The sequence below is a fragment of the Phaenicophaeus curvirostris genome, chromosome 4, assembly GCF_032191515.1.
Source record: "Phaenicophaeus curvirostris isolate KB17595 chromosome 4, BPBGC_Pcur_1.0, whole genome shotgun sequence".
NCBI lineage: Eukaryota > Metazoa > Chordata > Aves > Cuculiformes > Cuculidae > Phaenicophaeus > Phaenicophaeus curvirostris.
In genome coordinates this window covers 2,748,057-2,766,391 of record NC_091395.1, presented here as the reverse complement: position 1 = coordinate 2,766,391, position 18,335 = coordinate 2,748,057, and the positions used below count along the sequence as shown (strand labels likewise).

The 18,335-nt window shown below is 44.5% G+C and overlaps 1 protein-coding gene across 4 annotated transcripts in view; it reads right to left on the bottom strand.

Annotated features, from left to right (window-relative positions):
• Positions 1-3,092: 3,092 nt before the first annotated feature.
• ALPK1 (alpha kinase 1) overlaps positions 3,093-18,335 on the bottom strand; it is a 45,370-nt gene continuing 30,127 nt past the window's right edge. For all 4 annotated transcript variants that reach the window (XM_069855093.1, XM_069855094.1, XM_069855095.1 and 1 more), the window contains 11 exons: positions 16,382-16,580; positions 14,337-14,396; positions 12,930-13,016; positions 11,920-11,996; positions 10,419-10,514; positions 9,373-9,477; positions 6,922-8,944; positions 6,003-6,156; positions 4,811-4,973; positions 4,073-4,259; positions 3,093-3,823 (listed from right to left, as the gene is read on the bottom strand). In XM_069855093.1, coding sequence (XP_069711194.1) covers positions 3,627-3,823; positions 4,073-4,259; positions 4,811-4,973; positions 6,003-6,156; positions 6,922-8,944; positions 9,373-9,477; positions 10,419-10,514; positions 11,920-11,996; positions 12,930-13,016; positions 14,337-14,396; positions 16,382-16,580 — 3,348 coding nt within the window. In that variant the 3' untranslated portion in view covers positions 3,093-3,626. The remainder of the gene's footprint in view (positions 3,824-4,072; positions 4,260-4,810; positions 4,974-6,002; positions 6,157-6,921; positions 8,945-9,372; positions 9,478-10,418; positions 10,515-11,919; positions 11,997-12,929; positions 13,017-14,336; positions 14,397-16,381; positions 16,581-18,335) is intronic.

Below are 18,335 nucleotides of genomic sequence, written 5' to 3'. Positions count from 1 at the left end.
GCTTTTAATTGTCTCTATAGAGAAAGGAAAGCCTCTGCAGAGAGGCTTTAACACAGCATCTCTGCTGCCTATTAATTCCCGAGATCTTGCTAACTAGCTTTGTTTCCCTGTTAGAGCTGGGAGCTCCCTTTTCCAGGAGCACGTAGCTATGTTTGTCACTTGGTTAAAGGCAGCATTTCCCTACTGCTGCACACAGGGCTGCCCTTTGTTGGCTGCAGAACAAGATAACGGACTTAATCTTCCCAGTAACACGTGAGTTTTCATGTATCACTTTAATCTGCGAAACACTGGGGCCGAGTGTACCGTCACATGCCGATTTTACTTTTCTATGAGCGAGTGACTCCCTGGCTCAATGATGGATTGTTTGCTCGCTTTTAACAACAGTCAAGATGGTGAATGCCCCGGGGTGATAGACAGTGTGCAATGGGAACGGCAGCAAAGCTGATGGCCCAGTTCAAGTTCACCTGACAAAGCTGAAGCAGTCTGCGAGCAGCGTTCGAGAAAGGATTATTCACACTAGCATTATATTTTTGAATGCATTTTTCTTCCTGCGCAGCTGCCCAGCTCCCCAACACTGAAGGTTTATGCACCATAATAAAGAGATTTATTTTTTTTTTTCTTCTTCTTCTCTTGCTTCTCCCTCTTTACACCTAGTTCTAATCGGTCAGTGCGGTGGTACGGCATCTTTCCAAACAACTCGGCACAAACATCACCTAGAAAACAATAGCATGGCTAAAAAGCAGGAACAAAAGCCTCAAAATCTCTGCTGGCTGCAGAAACAAAAGCGGACGGTTTTGTTAAAGCTAACTCTGTCGGGGACCCATCTTTTTGTGGAAGTTTGATGCTGTGTTCCCTTCTCGTCAGGAAAATCTCCCTAAAGAAACCATCCCAGCCTTTGAGCTCGGCGGCAATGGGACATCAGGGCTTTGGAGGGGAAGAGGAGAATTCGAAATGAAGGCAGCTTTTCACTGCTGGTGGAATGGGAAAGCTACCTACCATTGTTGGACTCGATGATCCGGTGGGTCTCTTCCAACCTGGTTATTCTATGATTTTTCCAGTTAAGAAACCCATAATACACGTGGGAATGGACACGCATACATGTGCACACGTTCTGGCATGGTCTTGGAAGAGTAAGACATAGGTGTTAGCATAATTTCTTTTGGCTGGAGAGGCAGCCACAAATATAGCTCCACTCCTCTGCATTATGCCAAGCGTATGTGGCACTGGAAGGGGAATATGTATAACTGTTGCTGAAACTTCCCCAGGAGCATCTTTTCTGCCTGCCAGTTTAGGCTAGTAACACAAGGAAAGATGTGCTGGGAGTCTATAAGGTCACTTTCCTTCTCCCATAGAACAGAAAATCAGCTGCAACCTGTAGATGCAAAGCTACGCCTTCTGCTTCTAATCAAAACCTGCAGCGCATCCCTGGTGGAGGCTGAAACAAGCACCCTCCTATAAGTCCATGCAGGTTATCAGCCTCTGGAAATGAAGGCTGGAGCCCACTCACATCCTGGCCCCTAACTCATTAAAAGCCTGTCTGCAATAGATGTAAAAAGGACAGCTGCATTTTTGAGGACAAAATGCATCAGTCGGTATATTTGACTTGAAAATGCTTTTTTCATCATAGTCTAAATTTGAGTAATATTGTCAATGGGTTGTTTTCTTTATTATTACAATCAGACACTCCCATTCATTCAGTTTAGCATTGAAGGGGCGCAGCATTTTGTGTGCGGAGCTCCCATCCCCTCTTTTTTATGGGTGCTTTCTGTACGTAACCCAACCATGCCAGCAGGTTTGACTCTTTTCAGCTAACCAGCCTGTGTGGGAAAGAAAAAACAGGATTTCAGCTGTTGAGCTAGAATTCACAAAGTTGGAAGGGCTTGGCTTTCCTCACTGTGCTTCTGAAATTCCCTGTGCCAGAGGGACTCCATCCGCTGGGTCTCTTGGAGGTAGGTGAGTGGTTATCAGTCTGTGAATTGCTGTAGGTGTCGGAGGGGGTCACGCGAACAGATCACAAGCTTTAGTTTTTAAATAAAACTCAACAAAAAAAAAATCACAAAAGATTGCTTCATAGAAAGTAAAAGGGTGCAGCTGTCCCTAACCCAGGCAGGCACTACCGCAGCACGTGTCCAGCTTACATGCCAGAGGCAGTTCAGCCCTGGTGTTAAAGAGCAGGGGCTCTCCAAGGATTCTCCATAACGAGCACGAACAACAATGAAAATAACGTGAAACTGTTGGAGTTAAAGGACCACGCTGCAGCTTTTAACAACAGCTGTTTGCATGGATGATAGCGAAACATGTTCCCAGCACAGGCAGAGGGGTCAAGAACTCCCCCTCAGCGTGTAGGTACCAAGTCAGTCTCAGCTCTGTGTGTGGGGGTATCAGAATCAATGTGGGCTGGTGGTAGGGGCAGTGTATAAATGTATCACTTAAATATTATTCAGCATCTGCTTTACTTTCATAAATGTGTTTTCGGGGATGTGCCAGAAACGCAGCCGCATGGAAGCTCTGTGGTAGGAGGCTGTGTTTCCACCAGCACCGAGGCACAATCCATTGGACACATCATTCCTGCTCCCAGCAGCAAACTGCAGGTCTGCTTCTGTCAGGGACTCGGCTGAGAAAGGCATCGCTCCTTTCTGGAAAAACATCATTCACCTCGCAGCTTGGAGAGGCTGGACAAGGGCGGTTGTAAGGGAGGGGGTGCTTTGCCTGCCTAGCTGGAATCAGAAGTGGCATTGAGGCTCCTTACTCCGCGCTGATCAGAGTGGACTCCCCCCTCCAACTGCTCTTTTGTTCAAAAAACGACACTCATGTCCAGTGAGACTGTTTGCAGGAATTAGTTACAGCACTGGTCATCAAATCTGTGGTGCTCACAGTTTCATTACAGGCAGAAGAGATAGGCTGCCCTTCAGCAAAAGCTGTTCTTCTCTTGGGAAAGTCTTCTGAGAGTTTGTTAAATGCAGCAGTCCTAAATTATTAGGGTTTCAAGAACACTATTCTTACCTTGTAGAACAGCAGAAGGTTCTGCTTAACTGTTTAACTTCAGTTTCTGTTAACTGTCACAGTTAAAAACATATTTCCACCTGTTTAGATATTGTGTGGTCGCATCTGTCCACGCACATACCCGCTTCTGAAAGAATGAAACTGCTATTTTTGAAGCAGACCAAGACATTACGATTTGTTCCCTGAAGCATTTATACCAGTTTTTGAAAACTTTACAGATGATTAAAATGCAACACTCTGCCTTTTGTCTCACTCCATCTCATACTCCATTTCCAAGGAGCAGATGGTGCCTATTGCCCTTACTGGGTCTGAAAGGATTGAGAAGTTTATACAGTCTCGTAGTATGCCTCCAGCTGAATTTGGGAGTCTTTTCTTACTGTTCTTATGTTCCTCTATTACTTATTACAGATGGCTATAACAACACAAGGGTTGGGTGGTACACGAGATGGCAACGTGCTATTACGAGCCTGGATGCAAAGACCAGAACTTGCCAAATCCATGCAGGCAATGACTGACCCAACGCACATGAGAGTTGTTTCAGTGTCTCTGTGCTCACAAAGACAACACGCTCCTAAAGATGTGTAGGATAAAATACTGTTCAGCTTAGGGGTCATCCTTTACGTCTACATTGGCAGGTCTACTGAAGGTCTTGTTAAAGAAAGGCGGTGACAGATTTCATTGCACTCCACATGTTGACTACTAAAGAAGTAATAAATTCCTTTCTTCCCAAAGTTGGAGCGTGAAACATCTTTGCTATTAAGAGAATGAATCTGGGGGTCCGTGAGGTAGATGAGGCCTTTCCCATTACCTGTCACCCAACCTGTGGAAGAAAGGATACATCTTGTTATCAAACATCACGGTCTTTATTTTATTGTGCTCAGGACTGTCTCCTTGGCACAGCCCATGCTCTGGTAACATCATTTCAGTGATGTCAGCCACAGCAGAATCCTAAGAGGTACCTAAGGAGTACTCCCTACCTTTACATCATTTAGAGACCGCACGTATTTTATACGGCGCATTCCGCAACATGAGAGGACATGCAAGAAGTGAAGTTCACCGGAATACAAACCTTGCAGATCAACAACAACATCTGTGCCATTGGAGAACTCGTAGGAGAAATGGCCGTAGGCCAGACCGTACTCTGTGGCTTTGTACTCATTCTTTACTATCCTGGTGTTATTGGACAGCTTCACAAACTCCCCAAGGATGTAAGGCTCCACGCTCACACATCCTTTTATCATTCTGTCTTCCAGTATCTGAAAAGAGAGCGTTAATGATAGTCATGCAAGATGTGAGAACAAAGATGCTAAAGCTCCTCTGACATCTTGTTTTTCCCTCCTAGAACTTTTCAATCCCGTGTTCCTGAAATTTAGCATCGTGCAAAAAAGGCCTCAAAGTTGTCCTGCAGCAGATCAACTTGTCCGCAAGAACCTGACTTGCATGATTCTAGTGAGGTTTAGACATATTTGTGGTGCTCAGAATGGGTCACTTTGCTGTTCAGATTTCATAACTAGCCCTGAAAATAGATCTCCATAGACTGTTAGACAATATAAAAGGCTGGGTAACTCCTGGCCTTCATCTACAAGCTAGTTTCTCACTTCTAGCATGAAAAGGATCCTTTTCTGCCAATTCATCCATGAACTTGTGACTCTGTAGGTAGGTGTCTTCCATCCTGAAATGAGCAAGTGCAGCGACCAGGTAAGGTCATGAATGAACAGTGTGTCATCTAGAGGCGGCCTAAAATCAAAATTGACTTAAGACTCTTTTCCTATCAATTCTTTTGCATTGCTTAGAAGATAGTTCTTACCAGGAGCACTGCAGAGGGGATGTAAAAGATTTGGGTAGAGACCTTTTGCTCATACAGCCTTTTGTTGAATTCTGTCACATAGTACTGAGCAGTCATTTGCCGTTCCACATCGCTGAAATGATGAAGCAGTCCTTTTTCATCTTTATATTCCTTCCCAACGTACCTAAGGAAAAAGAGAAGCGTTTGGTACAGCCAAATTCACAGCAGATTGTATTTGAGAAACCCTACTTGTGACACAGAAACATCGGTGCAAAGTAAAGTGTGGCTGTTCAGAAGCAAAGCCAGCTGTTGATATCTTTTGAAGGCATGGATTTTTTTCTTTTATAGCTCTTACAGGCATAAAGAGCTGTACTGATCAATCAAATCCTAGGATTTCACAACACCAGAATGTTTGAAGTCAATTCTTCACTCTGAATGGAGACCCAACTCAGAGATACTTAAAATACTGCTTTTAACCTAAAATAATTCATAAGCTACTCCTCATAACAATCCAAAATCTGCAGTTAGCAGAGCTCTCCTGCTACGGAGGCCCTTTATGAAGTAAATGGGTGATTTTAATCCTGCTTTTAGAGCAGATGCATCCATCGCGTAAGCCTGCTGCTAAAATTAAAGAAAAGCAATTGAAACACCCTTTCTTCCTATAGGTATTGTGAGATACGTATTGCTAATTCCTTAATGCAAAACTAGAAATCAAATAAGCAACATTCAAGGTCCCATGAGATTATCCCAGCACAGAGAAAGGTGAAGTCAGACCTAAGAGCTGTCATGAGCAAATAAACACTAATATGAATGTTAGAAGACAAGAATGAAGTAGCTTTTTCTTCTAAGAACTTAAAAAGTATAGAGTTACATGGAGTGGTGGGAAAGATTGCCAGAACGCCCAAGAGATTTGGGAGAGCCATAAAATATTCTTATTACGGAAAGTCAGTCAAAATTATAAATATAAACTATATAAACTAGGTTAAAACTGAGTAAAGAAATTACCATCTCCCACTGTGACTATGATTTCAGTAGTTGTCCAAGTGAAAACACGTAGAGTCTTTTCTGAAAATATTTGCTGAAAGCTACTATCAGGGCACTGGCCTAGCGGAATGATAGGTATAAGATTATTCTTAAAAGACAGTTTTCATTCATGTTTACACAGAAGCAGCGTAGATAAACATTTTGTTTCAGAAATCGGTTCTGTCAATACCTTCCTAGGATTTCTTCTTGGTGCAGGAAGTGTATCCAAAAGGCACTTCTCTGTTTGCCCTCGTTTGCCACGCTCAGGTAGTCCCCAATGAACACAGTTGTCTCTTGACCTGTCCAGAGGCCTGATTTCTTTGAGTATTTTAAAAGAAGAGCAGCTACAATAAAAAGAAAACACCACAAATAGGATGGACAGTTCTACACAACCACTCTAAGCCTGTGGTGCTAACAACGAGCACCCAGGGGAGAAAATATCCAGCCTCCTCTGATAGCAAAGTATGGGGCTATAAATTACGTGCTAGGAGGTATTTATGGAGAGAGTCGGATATTTTACATTAAGAACAAAAAAATTGCTGAAGAGGCTTGAGACATGCAGGATGGGAGGAGCCAATGGGTTTTACACAATGAGCTCAACAAAGCAGTTTGTAGTGGCATTGCTCCTCTTCTCTGTGTTTCTTTGGATACTGATCAAGTGTCTGCATATTAAGGTATGGTTGTTATTGACGATTCACTTAATGAACATTACCTTAAATACACAGAGATGAAATGTGGAATCTAAATGGGAAACATAACCAGAGACTCAAGAATGGAGTAGAAAAGGGCTTGATGAACTGGCACAGAGTTCAAGCAGCCTCAGTTACCTCTTGAAGGAAGGGACTGAAACGGGGACTGGGGAGACAAAGACAGAGCCTGTTTCTGAAGCTGTGACTGACGTGCAAATGGGTAAGAAGGAACAGGAGAAAATGGTTCAAGGGAGTGTTCTTCCCTTGCTAAAACTTACACAAAACCTCATAAAACAACAAAAAAAATAAGTCTTAATAAATGAAGGCTAAAAGGTTGTGTTACAAAGCCTGAGTCAACACCTGCCTCTGCAGGAGTACCTGTTTCTGCTGGAAAATGCCCATCCCTGTGTGGAAACTTACAGTGTGCTTTACGAAGCTGTTTAGGCTTAAAAATTCCAGTGGGCATGAGTCGCTGAACAAGCCAATTACGTTCTACTCCTGCCAGAAGCTGCACGTAATCATCATCCCTCAGAAATCGAGCATCAAGGACTTCTTCCTGCATTCTCCCAGGCATGAAGATAAAACCACTTCCCCTCACGTTCAGAGACGGACCTTCAGGAGAACTCTGGGGCACCTGTGCCAATTTGTCCCACGAGCTCAGGGATGAACTGGATTGTCTCTTCCTGCTCACCACGTTCTGAGACTTTTCTTCATCTTCTTCAGTAGTGGCACAGTTAAAGCGCTCAGATATGCGTCTCTCTCCCTCCGAGGGCAAAGCTGTTGGTGCACTGGGAGCTGACTGATGTTCTTGGACAGGAGCCATAGGATAATTGTTTACTAAGTCTCCAGCACTGATGAAATCATATTCAGCATCATCTGTTTCTGCCTGGGCATTATCTTCAGGCACTTTGAGGGGTCTGCTTCCCACCATGGCAGATTTCCTCAGCTGATGGGGCGCAGAGGAGTCGCTGGTCATTTTCGGTTGGATCCTCGTTGTCGGTACAGAGGCAGCCCCATTTGCAGAGGGCTGTGCATCCAACAAGGGGTCCTCCGTGCTCTCTGCAGTCTCCCCCTCTGGGCTGACCCACAAAAAGCGGCTCCCGGGTGAGGAGGAGGGGGTGCCACCACCCTCCCTGTCACTACCCTTGCTCTCGCAGCCCAGATCCACCCAGGAGGAAGGTTTCTCCTCCTCTTGCATGCAAGGCACAAAGTAAGGGGTGGAGAGGGAAGGAACCATGTTGTTCACCTCCCCCGCTTTCTTTTCCGAAGAGCTCTTCCCATGGTGTCGCCCCTCCTGCAGCTCTTCACGAAGCGACATCTCCTCTACCATCCTCCCAGCCAGGGCCATATCTCCTTCTAAGGAAGGCTGAGAAGATTCCCAACAACTACACGTTGGCTCTCGAGGAGATGGACGCAAGGCTCTGGGAGGTAAAGAGTACAAGTATGCAGCTTGGCTGTTTTCATAGGGTTCTGTGGTGCAAGACTGCTCCACAGTTGAGCCCTTTTGCTGCTGCTGCCCTTCCCCATGAGACTCTTTGCTGCTACTACGGTTCAGTTCTTCCCAGCTGGAAGAGCAACTCGATTTTGACAGCTTGCACCAAGAGCTCTCTGATGTAGTTGTTTGGCTCCCGTTTTGCTGTCTACTGAGAACACCATTTTCATCGCTTATTTCTAATGGCTCGTTCTCTTCATCGAAGGAAATCTTTGTCACATCAGAGCCAATGTATTTATTTCTTTGGCTGCTGAGTCTCTCTGAGCCACTTCCCACTGTTGGTGAATTCAGCATTTTTGCAGCGCCTTTCCTCTGGTACACGATTTCTTCAGTGGTACACAAGGTGTCTATATTTTTGGTTTCTGTTCTTAAGGCTGTGATACAAGCTCCCGCTTGGGTTTCTCCTGGTGTGGTTTTACGAATCCTGCAAGTCTTTTCAAACACCTCACACACCGACACATGATGCTGAGAATGCTTGGCAAGGATTTTCTCAAAGCTGACTTCCCGTTGCAGGACAGGTTTTTCCACCATGCCTTTATAACTGTCTGGGACATAAGACCTGGCATCAGAGTTAGGGAAGCTTTCCACTTGCAGGCACTTCTTCACAGAGGTGATTAGAGACATGATCTCTTTGGCAAGCGTCCCTTTCTCTTCCTCCTCTGAAAATGAAGTGCTGTATGAATACAGCTTTCCCATGGCTTCTCTACATACTTGGCTCACCTCACGGAGTTTCTCGCTCTCCCCGTAGAGCCATCGATGCACGGTTGTGAGGCAGAAAGCTGCTTTAATAAAGCTATGGAGTTCCTGCTTGCTGGTGATGGGACTGTTGTCATTCTTGGTGAGGAGGCCGATCTCAAAGGATTCTTTAGCTTCGGACAAGTAGAACTTTCTCTTTTCTGGGGGACAGTCCTTGGAGTGACTATAGGACAGCAAACATACCCCACGGATGTTCTGGGAGGGGATGAAAGAGGAATAAAGGAATTAAGAACCTGGACTGCTGTCGGAGATAAACAAAGGGAAGAAAAATATGTTTGCTTCCCTTATACAATTTGAAGTAAAAGCTGGCTCTAAGTGTCTGCTGCTGTGTTTCCTGGAGGGTATAATCTTGCTCTTTTTCCTTTGAAATGTGGCTATAGTTATAGGAGAAGCAGCATTCCCAGATGGGCTTGAAATCCCATCTTTAGTTTGTGGACAGATACTGCTTTCTGCCCATCTGCTTAGCTCCTGATTGGAGTTCAGAGCAACGTACAGCCTCGTACCCACAACAGACACAATACCCTGCATGATGCAATGTTTGAAAGCCGGATTAAAGGCAAATTTAATAGCCTGGACTCTTCTCTTATACAAATAACACTTCCAGAATGAAGACTAAGACTTACCACGGCTGTGAGGACAAACAGCGGGGTGTACTGGCTATAGGCTGCCGCTAGCTTGCAGGCCTCCGCAGCTGATAGCAAGCGATGACTGAACTCTTGGAGAAGGCTCTAGTGAAATGAAAAAAAACAAGAAGGAAAATCTCATCTCAAAGGCTTTCTTTTCAAAGAGGTGGGTCTACCCAGGAAGCAACGCTGTTAGATTGAAACAAGGCAGCTTGGGGTTTCTTTCTTGTATATTGTAGGGCTCCTAAACACCTTGAGACTTTTGAGTCTTAGAATCATAGACTAGTATGGGTTGGAGGGGACCTCAAAGATCATCTAGTTCCACCCCCTGCCATGGGCAAGGACACCTCCCACTGGATCAGGGGCTCCAAGCACCATCCAACCTGACCTTGAACACCTCCAGGGATGGGGCAGCCACAGCTTCCCTGGGAAACCTGGGCCAGGGCCTCCCCACTCTCATCATGAAGAAAAAATTTCTTATGTCCAGTCTAAATCTGCTCCTCTCCAGTTTACACCCATTCCCCCTAGTTCTATCACCACAAGCCTTTGTAAACAGTCCCTCCCCAGTTTTCTTGTAGCCCCTTCAGGTACTAGAAGGTACTAGTCTTGATAGAACAGGATATCATATCTTAAACAATGACTGCCAGGTGTGTTTCTGCAGGAGCACTTTTGATGTTTCTTCAGCCCCTTCTACACTGGAGAGGAACTGGGGGAAAAACAAAGTGTGAGTGAATTTGGGACAACACCACACAGTCCACCTGAAGAATCTATATGTACAAATAGCAAAGAATGAGAGGGAATGGCCTCAAGCTCCACCAGGGGAGATTTAGGCTGGACATTAGGAAAAAATTCTTCACTGAAAGGGTCATTGGGCACTGGAACAGGCTGCCCAGGGAGGGGGTTGATTCACCTTCCCTGGAGGGGTTTAAGGCACGGGTGGACGAGGCACTGAGGGACATGGGTTAGTGTTTGATAGGAACGGTTGGACTCGATGATCCGGTGGGTCTCTTCCAACCTGGTTATTCTATGATTCTATAAAACCTTACCAGGTCAGTCTCAGCACTGGTTTTAAAACGTTCGTAGTCCTTCTCATCCATGGAAGCAAAGATGTCTGCCAAAATACCCAAGGAAGTAGCAATTCCCTGAAAGAGAAATGGAAAATTATGATAGTGGACTCCCCCTTGTATTTTGAATTTTACTGCTCAAGATAAAGGAGGATTTGTGTAGAACACACCAGAAAAAAACCAAAACCAACCAAATCAAACCAATCAACCCAAAAAGAAGCAGCGCTAAAAATTTCAGAGGTGTCATATTGGTAGAGATCTATTAATTTCCACTAGCAGAAAGCATAGCCTGGTGGATATGTATGAGTTTCCACGAGTGGCAGCCATCCCAATCACCACTAGCTCTGGGTTTCAACTTAAATAGCACTGCAATTTCCCAAGGTGCTGTTTGTGACAGCAAAAGTGAAGCCTCACGATATCACCAAAAGCTGCATGAAGCCCTTGGCTAGTCATATCTGAAAAAGGACTCAATCTGTTTTGCTATTGTTTTTCAGAAAAAACCACAGAAATCCAAAAATTATGTTTAAGAACCAACCAGTTGATCCCAATCTTTCTAAAAAAATCCAGCCAAAGGTGCCTAAAGAGATGACAGAAGTAATATATTCTCATCACACACAGACTAAGGAAATAAGCTTCTCTGTGAACTTGCTAATTGTCTCTTTCTATTAGATTTGATTTTTATGTGCTAGCTAAGGGTCTGCTCAACTAAGTAGCTAAGAATGCCAGGAAGTATTTATATGCTTTCTTCAAAACTCGCTACACATCTTTCCTCGCAGAGAGATGTTCTAAGATTGAAGTCAGGCTTTAAGGTAAGGCAGAGGAGAGGTGACAAGGTTCATTTTTGAGGGCTATCCCGTGTCGGGCTACAATTGCAAAACTTCTTAAAGCGTCACCCTAGGACTTGCAAGACTTAGATTCACATTCCTGTTTAGCTACGGACACATGGTGTGACTGTTGCTTCATCTACAGCGGGAAGATTAGTGCAGCCAAGCCTCACAAAGGTGTTAAAGACAAATCCAGCAGCTGTCGCAAGGTGTTCAGATATCGCAGTGCCAGGGAACATCCATCAGCCTCAACAGATGGTGCAGTGCACCTTGTGAGCACTTCAGCAAGCGGACACACTTAGTTACTAGCAAAAAAATATGTTAATAAATAGATGAATAAATAAAATCTGTGGCTGCATTCCATCCTCGTCAGAGGCACCTGTGACATCCCCAGTGATGGTTCACTTCAGCTGGTTCTGCTTAATGAAAACTATTGCTTTTCTTCCCCTGCAGGATAAAAGGTGTCTGTAAGTCTGTGTATGCATGCGGAAACAATGTGTGAGACAGACTTCAGTGTGAGCATTTCTCCTGCACGTTAAACCTAGATAAGGTGCATAATTGAAACGTTACTTCTAAAAGACTTTTCAGAACTAAACAAAAGCTAAGCTGGAATGATTATTAGCTCGGTAAGGATATCCAGAGTGAGAAGGAAATACTACCTTTTTATCTGGCTGAGGAAGTTTGAAATATCCCACAACTGAGGCCCAAATCAACTCTGCTGCCTCATACCACATCCCTGAAATAAATCAGAAACACAGTCACTAGGTGGGTTACTGCTACAGATGGCTTTCAATAACATATTCTCCACCTCCTTGAGTCAGGAGCCCTCAAAACAGTACAAAACTCTATCATGGCTCTTTTGCTTTGGTGACACTGAGCATTTATCTCTTTCTTTTACCTTTTGGCTATTCATAAATAAACATTTTACGCTTATAAAAGACTCCAGTCATGGAAGGTGAAAGGTCCCATCAAAAGCATAAAATTAAGGCTGTTGGCTTCAAGTACCAAGCCTTGAATACGGAAGCCCACCGTGTAGAATATGGGAATTTTCTTGTTTGGAGAAACAGGAATTGCTGTGAGGTATCTGGCCTCAAGCTCCGCCAGGGGAGGTTTAGGCTGAACACTAGGAAAAAATTCTTCACAGAAAGGGTCATTGGGCCCTGGCAGAGGCTGCCCAGGGAGGGGGTTGAGTCACCTTCCCTGGAGGTGTTTAAGGCACGGGTGGACGAGGTGCTGAGGGACATGGGTTAGTGTTTGATAGGAATGGTTGGACTCGATGATCCAGTGGGTCTCTTCCAACCTGGTTATTCTATGATTCTATGAACTACTGCATGACTTTGGGAACAGTGAATATGCGAAAAGCATTAGCAAACATGCAGTAGCACAAGGGAAAAGGGAACAACATTTCAGAATGCTCCTTGATTTCTGGTAAGAGTAATAATAAAATCTAATTTCTAAAATGCTTTTGCTAGGTACATGGCTCTAGGTCCTTGCTGCCAAGAGATGAGTGTAAAACTCACCTTCTGTGGCTGCGTTACAGGCACCAGGCTGCTCTTCTACACAAGCAAAATCTCATATCTGCCAAATCTACTGTTTTAAAGCTTGACGGCAAAGGAAAAAAATTATGGGGGAAAGCCTCAAGCAGGTGTTTATAGAAAAAAAGCCTTACCAAGCTTTTGCAGAATCTGTCCTCTGATTTGTAAGCAAACTGCCTGAACAAGAATCCTGTCGCTTTCCTTAGCGTATCGCCAGGTACCTGCAGAAAGAGGGGGAAAACTCAGTAGAGAATGAAAAATGCTGCTGTCATTTTAAGCCTCCAAGGGCAACAAATCCCAGTAAGTTGTCCAGGATTCTCCCCGCTGATTTCAGCCACTTTGAATTAGGACTTACAGTCAGATAGACAAAGTGACAGCACGTTATGGAATATAAGTATACGGGCTCGTAGCTTGAGTGACAGCTATAGAGCATATAAAAAGTGAAAAGCACCTCTCCCCTGTGAGGTAATAAAGTCATCCTATATAGACATTGCACAGAGTTCCACAAAAAAAACCCCAAAAACAATCAAAAAGGATTCATTTAGGATATTTTTGTACTCACTCATACATACAGCAGAACAAAATGCTTTTAACCATTGGCAAAATGTGTTTTTTGTTTCCAATATCGGTACTTCTTGAAGATTAAACCAAAAGTTTTCACGTTAAAACAGTATGATTAGTTACACAGAGTGTTTTGTTATCTAATCTATATTGGATTCCAGAGTAGAATATGAAATAAAATTACTAGGCTTTCCAAAGTATTATGAACATTTCATTGCAGGTCTCAGTGTGAAGTGTCCAGATCTGAAACAAGCCACACGACCAGCAGCACAGTCAGTTGACAGAAAGGGAAAAAAAAGAAGTAATTTCTACAAGCATCATCGCGCATCAATGCATTATGATCCTATTTTTACAGCTTTGCGCATCTATCCAGCAACAGAAGAAAGTTCCGTGAGAAATCCCTTTTTTAAAGCCAAAAGATACTAAAAAATCACACTGCAGCCTGTGACAGCTCTAGAGTAATGTCTTCATTTGGTTTGTAGGATCAGTGTGAACTTGGAGGACAAGCATTACTTTAACAATCTGGATGTTTGCAGGGGAAGGGAGTCGTCATAGTCTTCTAGATCAGTCAAATTGCTTTAGATTAGTCCACATTTTAGATTTTCTGGGTGGAGAGATTAGTAGGAAAGTTGTCCGTCCAGAATATTTTCCCACCCAAGTGAAGATTTACAAGGACGTACTACAGAAATTTCAAAACAAAGGTGCAGTTTCCCCATTTTAGCAAAAGAATGGGGAAGAGAAGGGAAATGTGATATACGGAGTCAGTACCGAGGTCAGACTGGCTGTAGTTCCAGCTTGTGTGACTGTTAAAATGATCATCAAAACCACCACCAAAATAGCAACTCTGAAATTTTGAAATATTGAATATATTGAAATATCTGAAATTTTGATAGGAATGGTTGGACTCGATGATCTGGTGGGTCTCTTCCAACCTGGTTATTCTATGATTCTATGAAATTGGAAAAGAAATACACACATACCTGTTGCTCCATTGTCATTAATAAGGTTGCTTAGGATATATTCGGCTTTTAGAAGTTTACCTGATTAAAAATTTAAAACAAAGATAGAAGATGAATACAAAAAACACATCACGTGGCATGAACAAAAGCATTACTCAGTGAAAGCCCCTGTAAATCATCCTCTTCTTCCCAGCACCGTCAGTGTGTCCACACTTGGATTAAATTTTCCAGTTAAACACGTGCTGCAAATGCCACCGCGTGCTCAGGAACCTCTTTGTCACAGGTTATTTCACATATACAGCAAATATTGCAGAAAATGCTAAGGAGGCAACCCTTTCTAGACAGACACTCACTTCAGAAAATCTCATTAAGGAGCTGTATGTTATTTAACCTGAAACACCCCAATTTCATATACATAGATTTGTTGCTGTCAATAGTCATAAATGTACACGCAGTGTTTCATATAAAATGTGGCTGCACAGTAAAATGAAATTATGCACATCTCTCTCTTACTCAACACTCGGTACGTTGCTGCAAGGGTGCTTAATCTTAAAATGTGAGGAAGGCTTCCTCACATCAAGCTCTGGTATTTCTGCTGTGTCTGTGTGCATGCTACGTTCTACAAGGTGGCTTCAGTAACCAGACTGGAAGGGGAAAAAAAACCAGAAAGCTCTCTTTTAGAGGGAAGGCTACGCTTGCACGTTGGTTTTAAAATGAACACAAGCCCTGCTGCGTAGGTAAGTGGCTCCAGGCGCTCATTTCTCACCCTCTCCATCCCATGCTGCAGGATTCAGAGCACGGGAGGTGGCAAAAACGTTGGGGCAGGCGATGAGCTTCTGGCCACCCCACCAGTTAGGATTCCCTGCTTTTGTTTCTCTTGCAGAAGTACTCTAGGCTGCTGCCTTCAGCTACAGAGCTGATGGTTTCTGTCTCAAGGAAACACATGGTTTGGAAACCCATTTTGGTCTCGCTGGGGAGTTCACCAGGACTGGAAGCTCTGCGGTTGCACCTTAAAGCCAGCTGACTTGATATCCCACCTCAGAAAGCTACAGGCTGTGCTGCCTCCCTGTCTGTCTCTCTTAAGAACCATCTTAAGCACAAAATATAGAGCCAAAAGACACATCGACAGGATGCAGCATGCAACGCAAGGTGGGGATTCTGCCTTTCACTGCCCTGTCACACGGCTCAGAGGTTTTGTTGCATGGCCAAAGGCATTCGTGGCAGGCTTGATGGGCTCCGGGAGATGCTTTAAGGTCTCATTTGCTCAGCTTTATTCACGTTGAACCTTGCTTTTTGTCTCAATTGTCCAGCTGAACTCAAGAAGGCTGCTCCAGCCTGTGAAGCAGCGTAAGCGTTGGCTGGACTGGCCCAACAATTCGAGCGTGCCGGTACCCAAACACCATGGGAATGGGAGCATGGCAAGTCCACAACAGCAAATAAAACAGGCTACGGAGGGAACTTACAGTTCTCTTTTCTGCAAATAAAACATTCCTCAAATGAGCTTTTCAGAGCACCTTTGTCTGACTTTGTTTCCTCCTCCCCAATGGGAAGACACATGAAAAATCCTTCAGGTGCTGCCCACGCTACAGGAATGATGGAATTTTTCTTTTTTTAATAACCAGTTTACCCTTGAGAGGTTGTAAGCTGCATTGTTTGCATAGTCAAGTGGTCCCACTGGAAGGGAAAAAAAAAGCAGCTGGGACAGTGCAGAGAAAATGCCAGGGATTCTAATTTACTTTTTAAAGGCCCTCGGTCAGAAGTATAGCAATTCAGATATCCCTGTTTGAAACCAGCAGGGAAGATTTGTTAAGGAACAAAAGCTCCAATTAGTATTTTCCACACCCTTTCACAATTTTCTCTCCTGCTTTTGGCTCTGAAGCCCTTTATACCAGCCCCTTTGTGCTAGTGAGAGGAGCTGGGAGGGCTCAAGGGGGCTGGGAGTGGGCTGTGCGTTTTAAACGATGGCACCGGGGCCGTAAGCATCTCATCCCCAGCAACGGACAAAGTATCTTCTTCAAAGTCAAGTGGTTCCTAGTTGGGCTTGAGCTGAGAAAACGGAGCGGTACCTGCGTTGACGGAGAGGCGAGCCTGGCGGATGAGCACCTGGGGACCAATCGGCGTGGTGGGCTGCAGCCTGTGCAGACCCTTGGCAATCTGAAGAAGTTGGCTGGAGGCATCAATCCAATACAGGAACCGGTCAATCAGGAACACGATAGCGGCTGCCGTTACGCAGTCCTTGACCGTGATGGAGGCTTTCAAATAAACCTGAAAAGAACACCAGCATCAAGGGATAACCTCTGAGAAACTCGCCTCGCAGACGCTCGATGTGCAGAAAATATTCTGCTTTAGTCACCCTCTGCCTAACGGTGCTGCCTACGTACCATTTTAGAACAGATGGGATATATCAAATTATTTGCTGTGAGGTCTGACACAGCTTTACAGCAAGTGAAGTCCTGAACATGACCAGAAGCAGATCTTCACTAGCAATTAAAAGGCTGCCTCTAAATTTCTACACACCTTCTAATCCCTACGTTCCTTGGCATTTACATAATGGAGAAAGCCTTTGTGGCAGTGATCAGATAGGATTTATTCTAACCTATAATTATGACTATTCCTGATCATATTTCCACTTTAAGATAGGAAGGTTCCAGCTATTTCTTTTGTTTGAGCTGTAGATATCGTTCCTTACTTATTTGGGGTCTTTCTAAATGTTGTTTAGTATTTGGAACCACATAATTTGATCTGTTAATGTGTTTAGGTCATGCTCAACAGATTACTGTTAGTAATAATTAGTTTAAAAAGAGACCATGAGTCTGGAATGACTGGAAATGGTGACTACAGTGGTGTACAAACCACTTGTACACAGGTGGGGACAGGAGGGACAAGACAAGAGGGACAGGACAAGAGGGAATGGCCTCAAGTTCCACCAAAGGGAGGTCCAGGCTTGACATCAGAAAAAAATTTTTCACAGAAGGGGTCACTGGGCACTGGAACAGGCTGCCCAGGGAGGTGGTTGAATCACCTTCCCTGGAGGTGTTTAAAAGACGGGTGGATGAGGTGCTCAGGGACATGGTTTAGTGGTTGATAGGAATGGTTGGACTCAATGATCCAGTGGGTCCTTCCCAACCTAGTGATTCTCTGAAACACACAAACAGGCCAGGAGCGCGATGTTTTTTCCCCTGCAGATCATCTTTAATGACTGCTAAGTTTGTATGAACTCTCTTGGATTCCCACACTGGTTGAGCCATCACACCAACACAAGGAATCAGCCAGAGCTCCTGCTCCTCCAGCACGCTCTTAAGAGAACAGGAGGCCAGCAAAGACAGCCCTGAGGAGGCACGCGTCCTCATCATGGTTGCGTAAGTCCACATGAACCTAGGGATATCTCCCCACAACCAGCCTCCTGCCCAGAGCAGCAAGGAGGTGCACCATACGCTAAGATTCCTTTTGACAGCTTTGTCACGCGGGATAGGGAGGGTGGTATCCAGTCATCGTTTCACAGGAACACTCGCCTGAAATACAGCCAGGGGTTCTAAGGAAGGACCCATCTCTGCATCTATGGAGGCTTGTGGGTGCCCCAACCCATCTGGTCTTCATGGCCATCAATCATTTAGCAGCCTCCTTCTGCCCGCTGCCCAGCCTGACCTGTGAGGTCAGTCACAACGGGGAAGAAAAGAAATAGAAAACACCTTAAACCATACAAAGCCTCCTCAGAAAAGGTGTTTCTCATCTCATTCACGTCAACGAGCAACTGTACTCATGACAGAGTGGAGCATCGCAGGAGAGTAAGGATCAGGCCCCACGGTACCATCGGAGGATGAGAGACTCCCAAGTAAACTTTGTCCAAATCCACAATAAAACATCAAGGCTGGCAGCTACGTCCCATTTTTGTCTTAGCATCGGCGTCCTCGTGCCTTGCTCGTGCAAACACGTAGGAAGAGCCAGAGAGACAGCAACATCCACAAACTGCTTTAGGCTTCTTGGACTCCTCCCCTAGGCTCAATTCTGTTCTTTCTGATT